The sequence below is a fragment of the Myotis daubentonii genome, chromosome 20 (assembly GCF_963259705.1).
Source record: "Myotis daubentonii chromosome 20, mMyoDau2.1, whole genome shotgun sequence".
NCBI lineage: Eukaryota > Metazoa > Chordata > Mammalia > Chiroptera > Vespertilionidae > Myotis > Myotis daubentonii.
Window position 1 is genome coordinate 14,691,284 of NC_081859.1, and position 19,920 is coordinate 14,711,203.

Consider the following 19,920-nt stretch of genomic DNA (forward strand, 5'->3'; position numbering starts at 1 on the left):
AGTAGCAGAGAACTTGGGAACAAATAAGAGTCATCAAATGTTAAAGTTAGGGAGGAATCCTAGAGGGAACTTAGGTCCTAGGAAGTGAGATAATAAGAGAACTCAAGTTTTCTGATTTAAAATGTGGTGCTGCCCGGCCGGTGATGCTCAGTGGTTGAGCATCAACCTATGAACCAGGAGGTCACAGTTCCATTCCTGGTCAGGGCACATGCCCGGGTTGTGGGCTCAAGCCCCAGTAGGGGGCGTGCAGGAGGCAGCTGATCAATGATTCTCTCTCATCATTAATGTTTCTTTGTCTCGCTCCCTGTCCCTTCCTCTCTGAAATAAATTTAAAAATACATATATTTAAAATGCAGTGCTATCACTTTTTAAATAAAATTCTGGTATACATTTGAGGACAGTTACAACATAGAAGGGGATTTTCAGAATTCATTTTCCTTAAATGAAATAAACCAGAGGCAAGGATTTTGCAGACTGCATTCAGTTGCCCACATAAAGCCGGGAGTAAGAAGAATGCCAGAGCCGTGTAGAATAAAGAGCAGGAGAACAAATAAATGAAAATTGGTAGTGAGACCGACTGAGAACATTGCAGCATTTCTTTGTACTCACGGAGAAGGTTAGGGTAAAGAGTCTCCTTTTCGCTGCTACTGGGGACGGGGTGCAGCGGTAGGATAACTTGAAGACAGTGTCTATAGCCGAGTAGAGTGAGACTATGAATTCATAGTGGGGCTCACTTCAGCGGGCTCGCAGCAGCAGCCCCCCACATTCCACTGGCTGAACCTTCTCTGTGCTTCCCAAGCCCCTCCTTCGCACAGCCCACCAGCCCTCAGCAGATATCCTGCTCCCTGCTTCCCTGAAAGACATGCCATGAAATGGAAATGCCTCCAACTTCACCCCAATGCACTGCCCTTCCCCCCAGTCCTTTTGGCACAACGCAAAGTGCACCCCTTCTGGTTAAGGCTTGTCCCTCTGCCCGTGTCTTGGATGCCGTCCCACCTCCTCAGCCTTCGCACCATCATTTGTTTAGTGCTCTCTCTCCTCTCCTCCTTAACTTCTCCCTCCCAACTGCCCTCTCCTCTCCTCTCAGCATCCTCTGTCTCATCCTGAAAAGGGGAGAAACCTCATGGTGCTTAAGTGCTCTTTCTAATGTGTAACCCTAATCATGTCACTGATTAAAAACCTTCCAGGGAATTCCTGCTGCTACATTTAATGCTTCCCACCGATTCATGGTTTGGAGCTGTAGTTTTCTTACAGCCATTAGCCAACTTCTTTTAGTCTTGCTGTTTCTCCCTGCAAAGTATAGCACAGTGTGGATTCATTTGTTAGAAGTTAAATGCAGGGAAATTTTTTTCTCAGTTATTTTGAATGTAATTCATGTTATCCATTACTATTATTGAATTCAATGTTCTTTCTTTTTTTCTTAGTAACTGCACATAAACCATGGGGACTCAAGGATAGCACTTATGTATTAAACATCAAAGATGTTTGGAATAAACAAACAAGGTGTAAACAGCTGGGCCTTTAGTAATGTATCAGCTCTTAAGTTTCCCAGGACTGCTGATGCCGGCTCAGACACATAGGTGTGCGCTGTGTGAAAGGTGGCACTGGATTGTTATCTTACATACGCATTCATTCAGTTATAACAGACGGTTAGGGATGTAAGGTCTCATTCAGGCTAGTATTTGTTCTATCACAGGGGTGGGCAACCTTTTCGTGAGTGCGTGCCAAAACCAGCAAAATCTCTGACTCAAAATTCTCCTGCATGCCAACCCTAATTTTTTGAGAACATGTTACACCTACTTGATATTTCTTAAGGTGTACGTATGTGAAGAACCTTGAAGAAATAATAAAATTCATTCAAGCGACAAAAACACAGTATATGATGATGAAAAATACATTTATATTTTAATGTATACATGTTATGTAAAATTATTTATCTAAGATGCACCTACACTGAATTTATCTGAAAAATAAGAAAGCCGATATTAAGAAAAAAATTGTAAATGGAAGATTATAAGAGAGGGTTTTGCGTGCCAGCAAAAGTTACTGGCGTGCCATGTTTGGCACGCGTGCCAGGGGTTGCCCACCCCTGGTCTAGCACTAGTGCAAGGAAAACATACATAAGTTAGTGTAAGACAAGAAGCAGATCTTGCAGGTGAAGATTTGTTCATGAGAGTAAAGTGTGCTTAGCCAGGCCCAGTGCATATCAGTTACTGGGTTTAAAAAGTAGGAGATAGCGTTTAGGCAAGTTACTTTTTTTGCAACTCATTCAAATGAAGTTTTCTTAAATTGATTAAAGAGTTATCAGACATTTTGAATGATTTCAAAAATTATCTTATACTCATTTCTTTGTTGTAAAATCTTTAGGAAAGTAATAAATTTTACCCTTGAGTTCCATACCTGGGATATTTTCGATTATTGTATTTTTAGATCTAGAATATCCATTTGAGTTTTTAAGTCACATCTAGTGATTAGATGAAAAAGCAAAATAAACTATTTGCTTTTGCCACTATATTATCAGTTTAGTTCTCTTCTGAAATTTTCTCTCCGGTTCACTGAAGCCCTTGAACATTTTAATAATAGTTACTTTAAAGTTCTCCAATATATGGATCTCCTGTGCATCTCTTTGTTAACTACTTTTCCTCCCAGATTTTTGTCACACCTCGATCCCCTGTATGCCTGGTTATCTTGTACTGTATGTTGGGCATTACAGATGGAAACCTTGGGAGATAGTTGGAGCCACTATTGGATTCCTTCTTCCAGAGAGAGTTTATTTGTGTTGCCAGCAGGCAGCCAAGTTAGTGCCGATCGCCTTAATTCAGCCCGAGCTGGAGATGATCCGCTGGGGTTAGAACTCCTGGAGGGCTGGTCTGTTTCAGGCTCACCTGGTCTCAGGGGACCTGGAGGGGGGGTGGGGGGGGCGGGGGAGGCGGGGGAGGCTTTTCAGGTCCCACTTGAAAGCACAGGCTTCCCTCGCTCAGTGGGCATCGAATCGCTCTGTACGTGAAAGCTCTGCCCAGCCTTTCTGACGTCCACATTGAAGCTTTCCTCCAGCTTTGCTAGTCGCTATCCTCCGGAGGGTTTGTCTGGAATGAGATAGCCTGCCCTTGCCAGAAGTAGAACTCTCATCCTGTGTTCGTGGTCATTTTTACACGTGTATTCGAATATGCACCTGGATTAGTACAGCGGGTGTGCCTGTAATTTATGAGCAAATACACATGCAGTAGGGGTTCGTGGAATCAGTCGCTTTGCTCATTTGGCACACTGTCAAGGTTTGGAGACTTGCACTGTATTTCCCCTGCTTTAGCTGCGATGTTTGTTCTGCAAATACCTGTGATCTGCCTACTAGAAATTATTATTTGTGGACGAGGGGCTGTGTTCAATATCCAATGATGATTTCTAATAGGGATGTTATATGGATTAATGTATAAACCTAAAAAATGAGTTCTTCACATGGTAGGAGTACAGCAAATAAGTAGTCTGATTGGTGGGTTTTATTGTATTTTGTCTCAACCTATTTTCTAAACTCTGTATCTGGAAAACATTTCAGAATACTAGAAATTGTGTTGCTGTCTCCTTAAAGCTAGCAATTTGGTGTTTACAAAATATACATCTGAGAATGGTTGATTTTTTTTTTAAATTATTATAAAAGTGATTATAGTGGTTTAGGACGTAGGCTCAAGAGAGAGGTTTTTTGAATTTGAATTCTGACTCTGCCATGTACTAGCTATGTGACCTTGGCCTATTTATTTAATCTTTCTGTTCCTCCCCTGTAATGTGAATATAATTATAGAACTACTTTGTAGGACCTGTGTGAAGATTACGTTTTATAGATAAATACTTAGTAAGTGTTCAATAACTGTCTAACAAACTATGTTTCTCTTGCCATTATATTAGCAAAAATTTTCCTTTCGAAATAAAATGTATAGTTTCATGTGTATATTTAATTACTAAAGTGTAGATAGATTGCTTTATATCACTAGTTGTGTAGCAAAATGCGCAAAGTTTAAAAATTAGTAAGACAGTTTCCATGAAGATATGTAGCAGATATGTAGCAGGAAACATAATTTTTGTTTTAAAAGAGATGGTTTTGGTCTGAAGCAAAAAGTATTTTCAAGTTCTTGGATCCTGCCGGTGGCTTCAAAGTATGGTTGTAATAGGTTTTATTACAAAGAAGCATTCAAAACCAAATAAACACAACTTCTGTGTGATTCCATTTTTGTATGTAGTGTTACCTCTGTGAGACTAAAGGAAAGGCTCACAGACAATTTCATAAGTTATGATTTGCCCATCCTTTATCTTCAAGTTATCTAGAAGTCAGTTTCTAGGAACATTTTAAACCATGAATCTAATCACCCTGAACTAGGCAAACTTTCTAATTAATGAGCGAGTGGAAGAAGTTAGAAGTTATTGCTAAAAATGCTTTTTGCATGTCCGAAGGTGTCCTTGAGCTCATACTGTTCTGTAGATTGGCTTCTATTTTGTATCTTTAAATAAAACGTGTAGATGTCTGTGTAAGAGAGGGAGGCGAGGAGAGAGATGACTGTCTTTGCACCGCGTGGATACCCACGGTGCGGCTTTGACCTGTCGTTTCCATGTGTGTGTTAGACTTTTATTTCAAGGGCTCTGGGGATGAGTAAGCTATCTTGAACTGAGCCCCGTTTTGAAAGGGAGGACTGAGGAAAATGCAACAAGTTATGCTTCCTTTCTCTCAAGCTGGCTGCCCAAGGTTGTTCGGGGCTTAGGAGTCACATAGTCTCAGTTATTTTTTCATATCTGAAAAGAAACATTTGACTATAATTAATCATTTATTTTTGTTTTTCCTTTTATGTTCCTGTAGTTTTGTTATATATTTTTTCACATTTCTATCCTCTTTCTAGCCTATGGCACCACTTTTCTATGACCTTTCTTTTTTCTACATGAAGAATGAATTTCTTATAACCAAACTTTTATTCTTAATAAGGAAATATTAAAACAATCTGGTTTACTTCTGCACTGCATCATCTCAGAAAGAATAGTGTATGTCTGTTTTCTTATTCTAATTACTATGCTATATTCATGAAATTCCAGAAATATTTTGAGCATGGAGAAGCACCAAAAACTGGGAATGCATGTTCCTGTGGTTTCCATCCTGAAAATAGGATATACAGACGTATTTAAAAACGTAACTTAGAAGCATATAGTGCTTATTTCCTTTAGTATTGACCTTGTTTAATTATAGTAACATTAATGTCTGTAGCCAGGAAATGCCTACCGCACAGCTTACATTAGCAAGAGAGAATCCGGACTGGAGTGAATCATCCTGAGCCGCAACTGTGGCTCAGGTGGCACTGTCGAGGCAATGTCCTGGGGAGCAGCATTTTCCAGCGGAATGGAATGTGAGCCTCATGGGGAATTTGGTTTTCTAGTAACCATGTCTTAAAAGTTTTTAAAGGTGAAATGACACACGTGCTCCCTCTGGGGAACACGCCCCCATCCTTCCTTTCCCCCTTTTCCTCTGCCCCCACCCCCACCCCCAGCTCCTTACCTTTGCTTTTCTCTCTGCTAAGCTCCAGGAGCCCTCCTTCTGCCTCTGTGACTTGTTTCCTGAGCCCACGCAGCCCAGCTGGCTCACTTCTTCTACCTCTGTAACTCTCTAAATAAACTTTCTCTATAAGTTGATTAAATAAATAAATAAAAAGTGAAATTCAATGCCAGCCAGTTTGGCTCAGTGGATAGAGCGTTGGCCTGTGGATGAAGGCTCTTGGTTTTGATTCCAGTCAAGGGCACATGCCTGGGTTGCAGGCTCAATCTCCACTGGGGGGCTTGCAGGAGGCAGCCAGTCAATGATTATCTCTCATCATTGATGTTTCTATCTCTCCCTCTCCTTTCCGCTCTGAAATCAATAAAAAAAATCCTATCTAAAAAAAAAAAAAAAAAATCCTATCTAATAAAAGAGTAATATGCAAATTGACCATCGCTCCAATACAAAGATGGCCGCCCCCATGTAGACACAAGATGGCCTGCAGGGGAGGGCAGTTAGGGGTGACCAAGCTGGCTGGCAAGGGAGGGAAGTTAAGGGTGACTGGGCCAGCAGGGGAGGGCAGTTGGGGGTGACTGGGCCGGCAGGGGAGCAGTTAGGCATTGATTAGGCTGGCAAGGGAGTGGTTAGGAGGTGATCAGGCTGGCAGGCAGAAGCAATTAGGGGCAATCAGGCAGGCAGGCAGGCGAGCAGTTGGGAACCTGTAGTCCTGGATTGTTAGAGGGATGTCCAACTGCCCGTTTAGTCCCGATCCTGGGGTGGGATCGGGACTAAACAGGCAGTCGGACATCCCACGATGGGTCCCAGATTGGAGAGGGTGCAGGCTGGGCTGAGGCACCCTCCACACACACACACAAATTTTGTGCACCAGGCCTCTAGTATATATGTATAAAAAGTGACATTCATTTTAATGATAGGGTGTATTTAAATAGATCAACATCATTTTAATATTAATAAATATAAACCCAGTACTATATGGGTGTGGTGACTTTCTTCCTCAATTCTGAGTTGACTGTGAGTAGCCAAATTTGAATTTAGGGTTGCCCCACCTGCATGACTCACAGTTCATGGGCTTGATCCCGGGGGGTAGGGGGGATGGGGGGGGCATGCATGTGGCAGTCGATCAATGATTGTCTCTCATTATTGATGCTTCTGTCTCTTTCCCCTTCTCCCTTCCTCTCTGAAATCAATAAAAATATATATATTTAAAAAGTTTTTGAATTTAGGATTAGTAGAATACCTAATTGATCTGGTTACTGTCTTCCTCTAAATTTATTTGTTTTGACTAGAAATTATCAAAGTTAAACTTGGGGGTCCCATGTTAATGCTTAAGAACTTCAGCTTCTTTCAAAAGTAAAAATATAGCATTTAGGCCTAATTTGTATGAATTACAGAAACATGGCACACATACCTCCTTAAAGCATTTTAATAAAGTCATTGAGTAATGTTATATATTTAACTATTCCATTCTTTTTAGATTTTAGTAACACCTGATGTTTGTACTCTCATCAGATGTCTCAAAAGTGAAGTCAAGTCAACCTGGAGTTGAGGTTATATTTCTAAGAAAATGTAGATTTCCTTCTGTTAGCCTGTCACACTGTATTGTTTATGTAAAGCTTCTTCGAAGTGTTGTGGTTTTCAGGTTTTTATAAGCCTCACTTCAGCATGTTTGCCTGGCATTCTTCAGCGGTACAGAGTCAACATGTCAAATAACTTCACGCAGTGGACATATTTGGAATGCGATTCTGCCGCAGGAGCTGGGAGCTTGAGCCAGACGCACTGTCATGCTTTCAAAAGGCAAAATCGGCCGGAATCAGTGCAGTGACTGCGTGTGGCTGTTCCTTTCCTGAGAACTGGTTACCGACATAGGGACTCTCACAGAATAGACGTACAGTTTAGATACGGCAAAGAGCCTTGAATGTTCCATCAGCTGTGCCTCTGGCTCCAGGCCCTGCGCAGCGCTAGCATAATGCTCAGCCCTGTGTGTCAGCTGGGTCTCCTTCTCCTGGAGACCTTCCCTTGCCCGAGTGCTTTCTCATGGTGAGATACAGGTGCACGAACATCAACATTGTGATGTATCATATTTTTCATATGTCTTCATCGTATTTTATACATTTTTTAAAAGGCTGATAAAAATACTGTTGGTCTAGCATTGAGGGAGAGGGAAAGAGGAGAGAGAAGAGTCAAAAATAACATCTGTAACTGTTTCCAAAAGCAGTAGGACTACAGTGATTACAAGTCCCCTTAAGAAAGTTATCCTGCCGGGACCGGTTTGGCTCAGTGGATAGAGTGTGGGCCTGTGGACTGAAAGGTGCCAGGTTCGATTCCGGTCAAGGGCATGTACCTTGGTTGCGTCACATCCCCAGTGGGGGGTGTGCAGGAGGCAGCTGATTGATGTTTCTCTCTCATCGATGTTTCTCACTTTCTATCTCTCTCCTTTCCTCTCTGTAAAAAATCAATAAAATATATTAAGAAAAAGAAAGAAAATTATTCTATTGTTTAAATTAAAATATTCTAGTTGAAGTGCGTCAGCAATGTAGACAGAAGCCAAATACTGTGTGATCGGTCCCTTTACCTCTCCGAGGAGGTGGACGGGAATCCACGTGCCTGACTTTTTCCTTTTCAGAGAGAAACAGTAGAAAATTGGTTCCCTTACTCCTTCATGTATCTGTAAGAACAAGGCCCAAGACTAGCCATTGTGAAAATAAAAATTACCTGTGGCTGGGTTATGGGCATCCAGATGCTTACATCTAGGAGGACGCATAGCGAAAATATACCATGTAGGACAGTATTTGGGGAGGACTCTATGTGGTGGTACAGACTGCCATAGAGCAGCGGCCGCCAACCTTTCGGACCTCACGGACCGCCGTGGTTTGTGGACCACCTGCTGGTGACCGCTGCTGAGGGTATGCTATGTATGGGCCTTTTGGAAGGGAGAGGTCAGGGTAAGCAAATTGGATTGACTTTTCAGCCAGGACTTGAAGAATTGGTAGGTGTCTTGTAAGAATAATTATAAGACATTCATGCTGTGGAAAGACCATAAGAGTCAGTATTAAAAAGTAGTTTACAGCCCTGGTCGGGTTGGTTCAGTGGATCGAGTGTCGGCCTGCGGACTGAAGGGTCCCAGGTTCGATTCCAGTCAAGGGCACATGCCCGGGTTGCAGACTCAATCCCCAGTGGGGGGCGTGCAGGAGGCAGCCAATCAATGATTCTCTCTCATCATTGATGTTTCTATCTCTCTCTCCCTCTCCCTTTCTCTCTGAAATCAATAAAAATATTGTTTTTAAGTAGTAAAGTTACCTTTTGAGAATTAAACTAATTGTCATTACAAACTAATAGGCAACATGTCTTGAGGCCCAAAGGAAGGAACACCTACGCTACTGGTAATAGTTACTGAAATAGCATATCAGGGTGTCCCCCAAAAAATGTATACACACTTTGAATAATTATAAAGGCAGTGTTTATTGAAATACATTTCATTTTCAAAATGTAATAGAATCTACAGACATAGTGTGTTTGCATTTTGGGGGGACACCTGCATATAGCTTTAAATCATTGTCAACAGGAAAAGGCAGGCCATGTAGGAAATGGTGCATTATGTGGACCCAGCCCTTCCCAGGGAAAGAGAAGACTTCCAGGAACTTGACCTTGGTCATCAGATGTGTGTCCCCTGCTGTCGGGTGGAGATTCTTCACTGGGGCGTACCTCACTGGAGTGAGGTACTCTCAGTTACAGATTTCTCCCCGTTGTCCGTAGGGCATAATGACAAGAACGTGGCCTCAAGATCAGAACTCGTTCAAATTTCATGCCTCAACGTGCGAGCCGAGTGATTCTTGACAAGATACGATGCTTGTCTCTGCATGGGTACAATGGGGCTAAAACCATCTGTCCGCTAAGGAACCGTGAGGATTGAATGAAAGCATTGATCTGAAGCTTCACTCAGGGCCTCGCACGACACTCAGCGAAGCTGTGAATATGATCTGTAATGTATACCCACCAAGAGCCTTAACCACTAATTTCTCGATATCTGAATCATCGCAAACAGGGTGTGCAGGTCAGACGCTTGAGCATTCCAGGAACGAAATCAGATACCCCGTCACAAAGCAGTGCTTCCCAACATCCTCAAACGGTGCTGGTAGCCTGAGTCCGTCATCAAGAACCTAAGCGTTCCTGGGAGGACAGGAAGCGCCGTTTCTGAACCCGCCGTGGGGCAGAGGCTGAGACCTGCACAACCTGCGCGAGTGACCTCCAGTGCTGAATGCCAACCTGGAGAGTCTGTGCAAGTAATGACAGCCCACTTCCATTCAGCATTTACTGGGGGCCAGGCACCCTGCTAAGTGCTCTGCCTGCCGTGTTGTGTGAGCCTCAAAAATGACACTTCAGGGCAGGCTTTAAAATTCTCCTCTCTAAGGAGAAAAGTGAAGCTTGGAGGTGCTCGGTAACGAGGTCACACCGCTGTTAAGGGCAGAGCCAGAATTTGAGCCTCAGCCTGCCGCTGCTCTCAGCCATGACGCTCCGTGCACCAGGGTCAGCCCGGGAAGTCCTGGTTTCAGACCCAGTTCCGCTTCCCTCCAGGAACGTGACCTGAAGCGAGGGGTTGTTGCCTCTCGGGCCTCAGAGCCTCCATCTGGAGCCCAGAGTGAATGCGGCCCATGTAACGGGCTTGTTCGGAGGATTGGGACGACGGCATGTGAAGTACCGGCACAGTCTCTAACGCACAGAAGTGACTCGACACGACAGGATGGCTACTATTTGGGGCTCTCTAGACGGTTTTCTACTTCCCACTGTCCCCCTTAGCCTGTGACTTCCGTGTCACTTGCAGGTAAAAGTAAAACCTTTATGCTTTTCAACTGCAAATACATGGAGGCTATGGCTTGTTTCTTTAAATTATAAAATAATCGAGGCGATTACCAGTTTTAAGGTCTGACATTTGTCCTACATAGCCACATAAATTTCACTGTTTTTATTGTGAGAAAATGTAAATAACATAAAACATGCCATTTTAACAATTTTTAAGTCTACAATCCTGTGTCATCAATTATACACTGTCATGCAGCCATCACCATTCTCATTTCCAGGTCTTTCCATCACCGTAAGCAAAGCCTCTGTTACCTTTTAACAGTAACCCCCTCTATTTAGAATTTCTTTTAGTTCTACACTAAGTTATTCTAGTCAAATCAAATCATCTTACTTTTTACATCACATACCTATCCGTTGAAGATAAGTAGTATATGTTTTAAGGAAGATGATACCAGTCAGATTTGGATATTTTTATGTTTGCCAAGCAGTACTGTTATGTCTAAATCAAAGTATTCCAGTTGCAAAATATGTTGAAAGCATATGATACAACCAGGGTAGAGTTGATGATATAGTTTATACTTCCTTTTCATATTTTTAAAGAATTGTACTTTACATGTCTAAAGAGTAAGCATTTCTGTTTATTAATTAGAAGAATTTAAAAAGTTCTATTATTGAGGGGTGGGTTTTTTTTTTTCAGAATTACTGGAATATTATATTTTATTCAAACCCAAAATCATATTTGGCATGAAATAAAACTAAATCTGGCTGACACCATTTCCCTTAAAATGTAATGTACTTTTTGATAAGAGTGGATAAAACGTCACGCTCCGTGCACCAGGGTCAGCCCGGGAAGTCCTGGTTTCAGATCCAGTTCCACTTCCCTCCAGAAACATGATCTGGGGCTTGTAATCCATTTTGTAGATCTTCAAAATGTTAGCAGGATCCTCGAAACAGATATAACTTTAAACTAAATAGGCTAGAGTTAATCATGGTGTTCTCTTTCTTATTCTTAATTGTATAAAAGGAGTTTGCTAACAATTGTACTTTTTTAGGGCTTATTTTCAGAATGTGAAAGATGTAATGAGAATAGTATAAATATATGCTACCTGAATTTTTCCCCACATGCCTTTTTTAATTTATTTTAAATAGATATAAATGGTTTCATTTGCAAATATTGCTGGTGTTTGGCCAGACAAGGACTTAAACAACTAGCTTTCACTTGTCCGGTTAAGTGTCCAGTTATAGCATGAGTGGTCGATTTTAGCAGATAACCTCATCTAACCAGTAATTTCTTTCATTGAGGCAACAGTCCCAACATGATGCACATTAGAATGTCCTAGAGAACTAAAAATACACCGTCTCTGGGCTTGAGCCACAGAGACTCTGGTCTGATAGATTTACGATAGACTTTACTCGCGTGTTTATTTGTAATAAACATCAGCCAGGGTTGAGAACCACTGTGTCCACACGAGAAGGGGGAGGGCGGGGAGCAGGGACTGCGAGTGGGCGAGAGGGGGCGGGAGTGAGTGCCAGGCATTTCCCACGCCTCCCTGTGTAAGTCAGGCAACCCCAGAGAAGAGGAAAGGAGGCTCCCTGGTAGATCCAGAATTTAGAAAATAAAGCAGCGTTTCTCTTTTTGTCATTGCAGACATGGAAGGACTTTAATGAAACTCACAGGACTCAACAAAAGATGCTCTAATGGATGACAGTGAACCGCCTGCAGGTGAACTTCAGATAGAACCACAAGATGGGCGTCATCCTGGTGGCGGTGTGGAAAGTGTAGGGTCCCGCTTGCCTTCTGCATCGGACGAAAATGAAAATCGACTTGACGGGTGTGGGCATGACCGCCTGACCAGCAGTGACGGTGCCATGGGCAACCCTGCAGCGTCCGAGCAGGACAGTCTCAACAACAACGCGGGCTGCACACCCAGCTGTGAGGCGGCCGCCAGTGAGACCTCAGAAAACACTGCTTGCGAAGGCCCCAAGGAGGAACAGGACTTCTCGGGAAAGGACGAAAACGTACCTGGAAAGGAAAGCCCAAGAACCAAGACAGGCACGGCCAGGAAGGTCCCACCAGGTATTGTTTTTAATTACTGCTGTGCCACTCCTTGAAAACACATCTTCTTCCCGCCCACACTGTATCGGCCCTGCCTCTCGCTTGACTTCTCTCAGTATAGTCCGGAGCTAGTTCTACAGGCGCACAAACAGACCCAGCTGCGTGGTGTGCGGGCGTGTGCCGTGTCTGCGCAGCGTCCCACCGTGTGGGTGTCCCATCCTTTGTTTAACCATTTCTGTATGGCTACTCCCAGTATGCTCTGTAATAAATGTGCTGAAATTGACATTCTTTATACATGTTTTCACACTAGATGCTTTAAATACAGGGTATCCCCAAAAACTGTGTACACACTTTGAATAATTATTAATCCCAATGGGTTAAATCTGAAAAGCAAGAAACATCAATTGATCTAAAAATATTAAAGTGTGTATACATTTGGGGGTGGGGAGAGAGATGCCCTGAATATAGAGTCCTCTCTTCCTTTATAAATTAGACCCTTTTCTGCCAAAATTAGCCTCAAAAATTTTCTTCTGTCATCACTGTGGCTTTGATCTCTAACCTGTGAGTTTATGAGCTTGTATAGTCTTACTCTCTATAAAATCTTTCCAACTCACTCAGTGGGTGAATATATACATTAACATATAATGTTGAATAAGACATCAAGCTTTAATTATCTATAATCACTTTGGTTACAAAGTAATTCAGAGCATAACTTATTCGGCATGTGGTTTGGGGATTAAAATTTGGAAGTAGGGACTATTTTGCCTGGATGACAGGCAGCCCTGGGAAAAGGCAGCCTTTGGCTATTTTGTATCAGAAGCGGGACGGGGGCGGGGCGGGGTGGGTGGGTGGAGGGTTCTGGGGCATCCCCCGCTGGGACTCCTTGGTCAGCGCCACTCCCAGGCCAGCCGCCTGCATCCGGCTCTGCACGGAGTGCACTGCCTCCTCTCACCCGCTGCTCTCTTCTGCGTCTGTGGCTGATTTGCCATAGTCTGTTTTTTATTGTTTTGTTTGTTTGTTTGTTTTTAATATATTTTATTGATTTTTTTATAGAGAGGAAAGGAGAGGGATAGAGAGTTAGAAACATCGATGAGAGATCGATCAGCTGCCTCCTGCACACTCCCTACTGGGGATGTGTCCGCAACCAAGGTACATGCCCTTGACCAGAATTGAACCTGGGACCCTTCAGTCCGCAGGCTGTATCCACTGAGCCAAACCAGTTAGGGCCAGTATTTTTTAATTTGGAGTAAAAAATGAAAGTTTCCATTTTCTACAAATCAATCCTTATTTATTCTATAAGGTAACTTGATAACTTCTTAATGCAGCTCATGATTTGACTTTCCAGTTAATTGATCCCTTTGTCTTTGCTTTTCCTTAGTAGTCTTAACGCAAATTAAAATAAATTTGATAAGCAATATGAAAGCGTTTTCTTACAAGACCTACATTAGCTATGATATATACAGTACTACTTATATAAATTGATTTATTCTTTATAATTCAAGGGAAGCTTGACTGTACCTCTCTAATCCAATCTTGTGATATTTTTAAGAACTGAGATCTAGTTGCATATGTAGCAGGGTCAGTCATAGCTTCACGATTATGACTCCTTTTACGGTATTCCTCCCTTCCATCGCCTTATCCCAGTTTTCCTAGGTGGGATTGTATAATTTAAAGTTGCTTAGTACTTACTACCAGTGAGAAGGTATGTGAAGAATTACTACCCCCTAATGCACTTGAAATAATATGTTTATAAAACCTGGGAATAGTCTTTATAAAGATTATGTTAAGCTTATTTTTTTGCATCTAATATAAAATGAGTATAAGAGTGTAAGAAGCCGAATTAAGAGTTGTAAAACCTAAGTTGAATCTTACTTCTGGTTCTAGGTCACTTGGTGAGACCTATTTGCTCTGCACTTCACCTTTCTCCTTTGTATAATGATGATGTTCATATATGTGTATCTACAACATGCCTTTCTGAGCAGTGAGTAGATTTCTGAATAGAAATGGTTTGTCTACACTCGGTTAAAGTTTGGTGATTTACCTCTGGCTTATCTGTAGAGTTTTTACATGTAAAGGGTACGTTTTCATTTGTACTTTAAGTTTTCTTAAAGGAAGGTAAGTCTAGGTGGGCAAAAGAATTTTAAACTGAATGAAAAGCTATTTTTGAGGGTAGAATTATCTCTTTCTGACCCGAAAGGGGCCTAAGGTGGGAAGCTTTAGGACTACCTGGGTGCTTGCCTGTGTACCCTGAGATCCCTGAGGCCCGTGCTCTCAGTCCGTGTTCAGTCACAGTCACAGTGACGGTTTCTCCCTACGACTCTCGTTAGCCTGTTCCTCCCCGTCTCCACCACACGGTCCCGGTTCCGCAGCAGCGGCTTTAGCTGGAGTCCTGCCCAGGACCCTGCGTGTGTCTCCCGCCCTGCCTTTCCATAAGCCCCGCTGTGTGGGAACTAACACTGCAGACATTCATGCTGGGCAGGGCAGACGTGCTCTCCTCTTTACTGGGAAGCCTTAACATCCCAGACAGGTACAGTTCCAAAATTCTACAGATGAGTATTTTTCTAATAACAGAATAGTTTCTAAAATGTGACTTTCAATCCCAAACCAGGAATGAGCTGCTTGTCGGTAAGTGCTCTTTCAGTACTCTTTAAGAAACATACATTAAGGTAAACTCACTCCTGTGCTCCCTGACCTAGCTTAATTTGTAGTACTTTTTCATGTACCCCAAGGCTAGTATTGTTCAAAAAAAAAATAGAGCAATAGTATTACGATACATGATTATTTATCGATTTCCTGGAGGCAGCATTTCTATAAACCTGCTAAACCTTGAACTTGGCCTCATCTAAGTCCAGTTGTCATTATGGTGAGGGCTTCTTTTTTCTTTTTTCTTTTTAAAATATATTTTATTGATTTTTTACAGAGAAGAAGGGAGAGGGATAGAGAGTTAGAAACATCGATGAGAGAGAAACATCGATCAGCCGCCTCCTGCACACCCCCTACTAGGGATGTGCCTGCAACCGAGGTACATGCCCTTGACCGGAACCGAACCCGGGACCCTTCAGTCCCCAGGCCAACGCTCTATCCACTGAGCAAAACCGGCCAGGGCAGGGCTTATTTTTTCTTTAAGAGGATTTAATCCCCTTGATTAGTCAACTAAGCAGGGTTACAGGCTGCGTTACAACAAGTTTTCGCTGGCATCGTTTTAGGTAAATAATATTTCAAAAATTAATGGAAATGAGCCTATAACTATTTAACAGCCTTATTGAGATATACTAGTAATTCCCACCTAAATTGTACAGTACAAGTCAATGATGTGTAGCTCTTCAATAGCTGTGCAGCCATTACCACAGTCAATTTTAGGACATTTTTATTGCCACACAGAAACCCCATGCCTATTAGAGTTGCTCTCCCTTTCCCCCTTAGCCGTCCCAACTCTAGGCAACCACTCACCCACTTTCTTTCTCTATAGACTTGCCTGCTCTGGGCATTTCACATCAATGGAATCGTACAGTGGATGGTCCTTTATGACTGGCTTCTTTCACTTAGCACAGTATTTTCGGATTCACCCATGTTGTAGCATGTGTCAGTACTTTGTTCCTCCCGAGATCAACTAATACTCCATTGCATGGGTATCTCACATTTCATGTACCTGTTTGTCAGCTGCTGGGTATTCTGGCTGTTTCTACTTTGTTTTTTAAATATGTTTTTATTGATTTCAGAGAGAGAGAGAGAGAGAGAAACATCAATAATGAGAGGGAATCATTGAGTGGCTGCCTCCTGCACGCCCCACACTGGGAATCTAGCTCACCACCTGGGCATGCGCCCTGACCAGGAATCGAACTGTGCCCTCCTGGTTTGTAGGTCGATGCTCAACCACTGAACCACGCCAGCCGGGCTGTTTCTACTTTTTAGCTATTATGAATAATGCTCCTGTGAACATTTGCATACAGGTTTTTGTGTGGACATATGTTTTCCTTTTGAGGGGTTTTATATGCACAGGAGTGGAATTGCTGGATCATAAAGTAACTGTTTAACTTTTTGAGGATCTGGCAAACTATTTCCTGAAGTGGCTACACCATTTCACACGCTCACCAGCAATATATGAGGGTTATAGTTTCTCCACATTTCTCCAGGACTTGGTAATATCGGACTCTTTTTATTAAAGCCAGAGTTGTTTTTACTTAGAAGTAATTCACATGCCATAAATTCACTTTTTTATAAAGTGGTTTTAGTACATTCAAAGTTCTATAACCACCGAATTCTAGAACATTTTATTCCCCCCAAAAAAGAAACTCCCCATTTTCCCCTGTCAACAACTGGGGCATAAATTTCGAATAGTTGTGAGATACAAGTTTAGATTAAGTTTCTGATGGTTGCCATAACAACTTCAGTTATTTACTCAGCCAGTCGCCATAGTTTCTAAACATTTGACAAAACAGCTCAGCAACTGGCAGGAAGCCAGAGGCGGCAGCAGATGCACATTGAGAAAGACCCTTCCAGACGGACTTTGCCACCCTGCAGTGCCCAGACTTGTTCCACTGGAGGCCTTCACAGCGTGGCCGCTGGGAGGTGACAGAGAGGCCCGAGAGCTGGGAAGGCAGCTCTTGAGATGGTCTGTGTCCTGCAGTCAGGCTGTGCAGTGAGAACAAAGACTTGGGTTTTGGATGTTGGCTCTGCCTGTTCCTGTGTGACCCTAGAAAAGCAGTACCTCCGTTCCCGGAGCCTCCTGCCTTGTCTGTGGCAAGGCCGATCCCACCGGTCTTGTCCTTGAAGGAGCAATCCTGACTGTGAAGCACCTGTGGAGTTCCCAGCGTAAAGTAGGGGCTTCTAACTGGCAGCTGTCGTTGTGTGTGTCACCCGGTGAGTTTGAAGTGGCATGAGTAGGAGCAGCATTCAGCAAAATCAAGACATTTGTTTAATTTGACTCTAAATCCATCTCACCTCTTTTGTCCATATGTTTCTTCTGGGATCTTGGTAACACTCTCTTTCTAGATTCACCTGTCCCTGCCCCTCTCCCTGCTAATGTGCATTCCTAAAAACATGTTCCGTGCCTTCCTCATCATGCCTGCTGGCAGGTTGACTGGCATGGATCCTTAAGGCACATTTGCATTTTACATATCTGGCTTTGACCATGGAACCTTTTATTGAAAAGAGCCTGGAGCGTATTCTAGAAGTGCTTTCTCAGATGCACTGTGTATTTACACAATCTAAATATTGAGTATAGGGTACTCAGACTTAGTGTATCCCAACTCACTGAGCCTTCCATGTGAGAGCAGAAAATAAATAATGGTCTTTGAGTTCAAGACAGTGTGGCTGGAGGCAGAGCGCTTAATGACTAAGGTCAGCTTATAGATGGGTGTGCCGTGGACATTACGAAACTTAATGTTCAGCCATTAATTTACGAGGAGCCAGGTTGAGAGCAGTGAGGTCACTTTCCTTAGGTCACAGGGCAGTTTGCCTGCAGCCGGCGCTCTAACCACAGACCTATGCCGCTGCGCTGAAGGCTGAGGCCACCGCCTGAGGGCACAGGAGGATCACGTACCACACATGCCACGTGGAGCAATGGTGAGTGTGCCCTGATTACGTGAGATGCCCTTTGACCCCACGTCAGGTCCCAAGGAAGTTGGCTAATTTTCAGATTTACCTCATAATACTAGTTCCGGGAAAGGAGGGAATGTTTCCCTTTAACCACTCACACGCATTTAGCCAAGGGTTGCAGATATTTAAATGGTGAGCACTCCTCTATTTTCATGAGACTAAGTAGGAGCTTAGGGGTGACATGTAGGGGACAGAGGAGTAAGCCGCAGAGGAACTACATGAACCAGGTATCAACATTTATTTCTGCTCCCTCCTCCAAAAGTATGGACAAGCTGCGCATCAGCATGAGCGAGGAAGATGGATTGAGGAATTCAGGGTGCAGTGGCTCAAGGAATCATAACCTGAAATCACAGACAGAAAGGCATTCAGTTCCGGTTTTTATTGCAGTGAAATATGTACATAAATGTGCCAGGTTAAGTGTACAGTTCAGTGGTATTAATTACATGTTGTATAATCATCACCACTATCTATTTCCAGAGTTTTTATCACCCTAAACAGACTCTGTCAGCATTAAGCAATAACTCCCCATCCTTCCGCCCCTTGCACCCAGTAACCTCTGTTCTATTTCCCGTCTCTGTTTATGTGCCTGTTCTAGATACTTCATGTAGGTGGAAGCATATGAGACGTGTCCTTTGGCAACTGGCTTTTTCACTTAGCGCAATGCCTTCAGGACCATCCGTGTTGCAGCATGCATTCTGTTGTATGAACAAGCCACCTTCTATATGTGCAGTCCTCTGTTGGTGGATATTCAGGTTGTTTCCACCTTTCGGCTGAATGTGAATAGTGCTGCTGTGAATACTGGCATATATGTATCTGTTTGGCTGTGTGTATTCCTGGAAATAAGCCTATTTGGTGTGTATGTAATGGAATTGCTGGGTCAGTGCAGTAGTTGAACATGGGGCTGGAAGAGGAGAGGAGAGGCAGTTAGTGCTCAGTGGGTGCAGAGTTTCTGTTTGGAGTGAGAAAGAGTCTGGAAATGGATCGTGGTGAGGTCTGCACAACAGGGTGAGTGTCACTAAGATCACTGAATTGTACACTTCAAAATGATTGAAATGGTTAGGTTTTATGTTGTGTTTTAAAAATCATCATAAAAAATGATAGGAGTTTCAAACTCAGTGATAAGGACACAGAGAACTAAGTTGATGATAGCTTACTGAGTTTTAAAACAGAAGCTCCTGCACATTTATTGAGCATTTTCTGTGTACCAGCCACTGTGATACATGTTTTCTATGGGACATCATATTTAATCTTCTCCACAGCCTTATTATTTGTGGCCTTGCACTGGTGTGTGCACATTTGAAGAAGCAGTGTTTACAGAATGGCTTGGGCAGGGAAAATCTTTCTCCAGTCAGCCTGCCCAGAGGTTCTGGCTGGGCCATTGGTGGTGCTCATGGGCTGGCTTGCTGCTAGACTCCTTAGACGGGCAACTCTGGTGCCTGGGTCAGTAGGTGGGGAGGCTTGGTGCTTTGATCCGCAGTGGCCAGCCTGGTGCCTAGGTCTACTGGGGCAGGCCCAGTGCCTGATCCTACATTGGGACTTGGGGAGAGCCCGGAGCCTGGGTCCTTGACAGCCAACCAGGGGACCGCTGGGGTGGGGCTGATGAATTGGTCCATGAGGGTCCGCCTGGAGCTGGAGTGAGTTTGGAGCATGGGGCCATGATCGCCAGCCTGGATGCTGCAGGGCTCAGCCTGGCCCCGGAGGAAGGCCAGGAGCCAGACTCTGTCAGAGCTCTCCTGGAGGCTGGGCCATGGGGGTCACCCTGTCTACATTTCTTAAATACCGGAATCACCATGGAGATTTTGAATGTTTGAGATGGTCAGATCTAGGAGGGACCTGAGATCTCATCTAGGCAATCCCTTTATCTTAAAGATGAGGAAACTATACTATCCTATCTAATAAAAGAGAAACATGGTAATTGGCATACAACCGCTACCCTTCCCATTGG

The 19,920-nt window shown here is 43.3% G+C and overlaps 1 protein-coding gene across 2 annotated transcripts in view; it reads left to right on the forward strand.

Annotated features, from left to right (window-relative positions):
* The window catches only part of CNST (consortin, connexin sorting protein), an 81,212-nt gene that overhangs the window by 16,440 nt on the left and 44,852 nt on the right, over positions 1-19,920 (forward strand). For both annotated transcript variants that reach the window (XM_059677610.1, XM_059677611.1), the window contains exon 2: positions 11,970-12,398. In XM_059677610.1, the coding sequence (XP_059533593.1) occupies positions 12,020-12,398 (379 nt within the window). In that variant the 5' untranslated portion in view covers positions 11,970-12,019. The remainder of the gene's footprint in view (positions 1-11,969; positions 12,399-19,920) is intronic.